The sequence below is a fragment of the Acanthaster planci genome, linkage group LG08 (assembly GCF_054643075.1).
Source record: "Acanthaster planci isolate LZ-2023a linkage group LG08, COTS_SCS, whole genome shotgun sequence".
Taxonomy (NCBI): Eukaryota; Metazoa; Echinodermata; class Asteroidea; order Valvatida; family Acanthasteridae; genus Acanthaster; species Acanthaster planci.
This window is the reverse complement of record NC_141784.1, coordinates 8,221,208-8,225,756: the sequence shown is the minus strand read 5'-3', so window position 1 is coordinate 8,225,756 and position 4,549 is coordinate 8,221,208. Positions and strand designations below refer to the sequence as shown.

General features: G+C 42.0%; 1 protein-coding gene across 1 annotated transcript; it reads right to left on the bottom strand.

Annotated features, from left to right (window-relative positions):
- Positions 1-519: 519 nt before the first annotated feature.
- LOC147798357 (uncharacterized) lies at positions 520-4,478 on the bottom strand. The gene is made up of 3 exons (XM_087140521.1): positions 3,001-4,478; positions 2,328-2,491; positions 520-1,603 (listed from the first exon to the last, which is right to left on the bottom strand). Exons 1-3 carry the CDS (start codon positions 3,438-3,440, stop codon positions 1,458-1,460), a joined length of 750 nt encoding a protein of 249 aa, XP_086996647.1. The 5' UTR covers positions 3,441-4,478; the 3' UTR covers positions 520-1,457.
- Between the last annotated feature and the right edge of the window lie 71 nt (positions 4,479-4,549).

The window sequence follows — 4,549 nt, the reverse complement described above, 5'->3', positions numbered from 1 at the left end:
CACTGATAGCACCTGTTATTGTAAAAAATCCCAACAGGATCACAAAATATTAATGAGCTCGTGCGTAGAAATCTACCCATTTAGTGGACTCGGAATGCACCCCTGAACCAGTGTAGTCCAACACGTACGTTCGAGTAAGAGAAGTCGGGTCGAAGTTCAGTTCCTCCAAAACAAACAAACAAAACTGTTCTCGTATGTTTTAAAAAGGAAAAGAAATGTGACAATTTAGATTGTCTTCGAAAGTACACACATTTGTTTAAAAAATACTCGTGCAATTCTTATTTTAACTAAAGCTGAGCTAGCTAGCGTCTGCTGTCCTCGGTTTTTTTAGGTGGTATTTGTTTTGGGGGTTATTTTGGGGGGGGGGCTGTCAATCAGAGTTTTTCTTGTACTTCAACAAATAATGCACTGCAGTTTATTGAATTTCTCTGAATAGAATTGTCTCCTATCACTTCATTATGTTTTATCCAATCATTTGAAGTAGGCCTACTCATAAAAATTTCAGTATCACATGAGATCTTTCTATTTGTGAACATTTATTAAAGTGATCATCCGTTTTCACCCTTTTTGTCAAGAGAGAGAAACAAAACCTCTTGTTCTCACAAAACATTATCATAGTCGGAAAAGGATATAGCTTGGGGGAAGATGAGAAATAAAGCGAAGCGTCCAGTAGAGGGCTTGTCGCAATGTAAGCAACATAATGGCTATGTTTATGCCAATCCGACACTTGGCTTTATTGTAAAAAGTGCAAAGTACTCACAAACTTGAATACTTAAACCTGTAAAATCCTGAAACCTGAAAAAGTCCAGAGAAATCATACCCCTAGTTTTGGTATACAGAATATCACATGATATTTTTTGTTCTCAGTACCTATCTAACCGCACACTATGGGACTTATCAAAGAAAACTGGCCGACACAAATCCTCCAGGAATAAGTCCTTAGTGAAGAAATAAGTAGCAGAGCCGAGTACTGGCACAAGATATGGAAATGTGGTTTTTTTTCCTGAGAGTGACCCTCAGTTCATTCATGAAATGGTAATTTTACAACAGCATTTTTCCAACACAGCTGGGTAGAACTTTTCAAATTAGTACTAGCGTGTATAATTATTAACAGAAGAAAATACTCTTCAGCAAAATTACAGAGTATTCCTCCGAGAACTTGAAAAGAAATCCTTTTTTCAAAGTGCTATGAAACAATCAATGTATTTGACCAGCACTGCATCCTTGTCGAGGCTTGTTGAATGTCCTTTGAATTTTTTGAAGGTAAAATACATTAATTTTATACCAGTTGAGGTTTTTGGCTAAAACAAAATTGCCAATTTCTCCAACTGAATGCTGTTAATGACTTGATTAGTGGTTAATTTCCCTTACTTTTTATGAACTTGTATCTACTAGTAAATACTTTGTGTATGTGCAATATGGTTACTGTGCAGATGCAGAGAACGACCTAATGTAAGCTAATCTTCATCACTGTCTGACTCGACGATGCGTCGCCTAGCAATCCGGTGGAGCGGCATGTCATCATCTGAATCCTGTGTGTCACAGTCCATCACTAGATCTGTTGTTGGGAAATAGGCATGAGTCTGGCTGACTTCTGGTGTCTCTGAAGACAAACCAACACAGAACTGGCATTATAAATACTACCTTATGAGCTGTGCACAAAATCACCCCCATGTTATCAACTTGTGAAACATTACTTTACTATTCATGCACCATACATATTCATGATTGTGAGCCAAAGATTCACTGGTTCACCATCAGTCATTATTCCTGCCATCTACCTGGTAGACACCAGGATACTCACACAGAATAAATGCACATGCACAAAGGACTATCACACAGCTTAATACCTGGGAGCTAGTCTACTACACAGGTGCTATAATACCATTGCAATGGGATAGTGCATATATGTCCTGGCCACATGTAAAGACAACACAAATAAACTATTAAATCAATATTTTCCTGCACTTAATGACTCAGGAACCAGTTTGTCGTCTTTAAGTACCCTGAGAGCGAACCCAAGACAGCAAGTTTTGAGCAGTGTTGGGCTGGATGTCAACTGGGAATTGAGTCGGAAAGCTTAAGTAAGATGACACCATCTTAATTGCCCCATAAAGAAATTTCCCATATGGGAAGACAGCAAGTTTGGAGAAACCTGTATGCTTAATTCAGTCAATTCTGCACTGCAGCGCTGTGTATTATCCACCTTAATGTCACAGCTCACAAATTTGCTGAGCTAACTCGGATACTACTTCACAGTTCCCGCGGGTCATCAGTCAATCTCCCCCCCCCCATCCTCTCTCCCACCATTTTGGAGAGCATCTCACCTTGTGAATGCATCTGGGAAACTCCGGTCTTGGCTGCGCCAGTTTCACTGTCACTGTCATTGTCACTGGACAGCAGCAGACGGCTTCGTTTGGCAGCAGGCTTACTCATAGGCAGCTCAGTCTCACTGGTGACTGGGTCATTCTTTGGTGGTGACTCAATGGCACTGAGATTTGTTGAGGGAAGATATCGGTAGCTTCAGTTGATCATGTTAGGGTTCACAATAAACCAACATTATGGACAAATTAACTTAATCTGGGAATGGAACTTGGGACCTTGTAAAAGTAGAGTCTGATATTTAAATGCAAAGCTAAAAAGATCAAAGACCACAATGACAAAAAATTTGCATATTCCAAGGCTTAAAAGCCTTGGCCTTCTGTGGCCAAGGGGTGCATTCAATCAACTTGAAGCAGGAAAGTCCATTTTTTAGTGTCAATGTATAAAAACAAATAAAATTGTTGGCTAAGCAAAACAGAATGGCTGGTTCACACTTGATGTGAACTGCACATGAGCAGCAAACGTATGGCATAAATAGAAAATATTTGTACAATGAATTGAATAAAAGCTGTACTCATCTCTAAAGTTTTCACCATAATTGTTTCTTAGTGTTTAATTTGCTTCACAATTCCTACTGGTATGTGGCACATACAAAGCAAATAAACAACCAACTCTTACCTTTCATCATCAGATGAATCGCTCTGCAGTGCTCGTTTGACCCGACTTTTCCTCTGACCAGACCCTGGCGATATTCTCTTACTGGCCGTTCCTCCGCCATTGCTGTCGCTCTCTGTGCCTTGCTCTGTTACCGTTGGCAACCTATCGTCATCCATGATGACCCTATTAACCACTTCAGTGACGGAGAGCTCCTCTCGATGGTCTCTCCTCCTCCGTCGCTCCCCGGGCACTTTCTTCTCTCGTCTCCGCTGCCTCGCCATCTCCTTCAGGGCCTTATACCTGGGATTGGACTTCTTCTTGCGCTCAGCAGCCGATTCGGCAACCCCCTCCTGGGGCTGGATGGAGTCTGCTCCCTGCCGGAGCTGTTCTGGGTCAAGGTGACCTGGGATGCGCCAGAAGGTTTCCTTGGAAAAGACAAAAATTGTTTGGACCCTTTTCATCACACCGCTGAAACATTTCACCCCGTGTATTTAATAATTGAAGCACCTGACGCTGTGCTAAATTCCAATCAGACAGCCAGGCCAAAAACCAAAGAAAGAAAAACCAAAGAAGAGTGGTGTGAGATTTCTTGATTCAGAAGAAAGCTCACAGACTTGACCTTTCATGAGCAAGCAAGTAAAATACTGCCACACAGGCTGATTAGAGGCAATTAAGTGGAAGACAAATCCTTCCTATATGGAAACCATTTGTTTGCATAAAAGTACACTATCCTCCAGAGACATTCTGTACACAGAAAAAAGGGAGTCTCTGAGCTAGCATTTTTCAACATATCAAAATGGTTAGTTCAGGATTCAATCTGAAAGTGACACTAGCCAACCTAAAGGCAGGTTCATGTACTTCATGTGCCAGTGAAGCAAATATAATGTTATGATACCTTTGCAGTAAAATTCAACTGAATTGAAGTGTGTTTATCTCTGGGAAATATTTAATATTTGATTAAACAGCAAAATTGTGTTCACATTTATTTTAGTGACCAGTATGAATTACTGGGATCAGGCTATTAATTCCTCTCACTACAAAATATTAGGCACCGCTTTTTGTTAGAATAAATCATCTGTGAGCAAGCACAACATCAAGGTGTTCCACACAACCCCCCTCAAGATCCAAGGAATGCTGACTTCTCACAAGGACCGGCAAGATCCACACCGCCGACCAGGTGTATACAAGATCCCTGCCAGTGTGGCAAACTGTACATCGGAGAGACTGGTAGGGACCTCCCTACCAGGATCAAATAACACAGAGCCCATGGCAGAAAGGGGGAATATGAGAAGTCAGCCATCATCAAGCATTCCCACGCCGAAGACCACACCATCAACTGGGAAGAAGCCCACCTCATCGCCAACATTGAACAGTGGTACCCAAGACGCATTAGAGAAGCCTTAGAAATCTCCAAGCACCCCACCGTACCTCAAGACATCGGCTTCTCCATCAGCGATATCTGGCAGCCCCTCCTCACCTCCCGGTCTGATGGGTCCTCTATACCCTAACACTCCCCCCCCCCCACCCAGGGTCTCCTATACCCTATACCCCACCACAGCCCATGACCAAC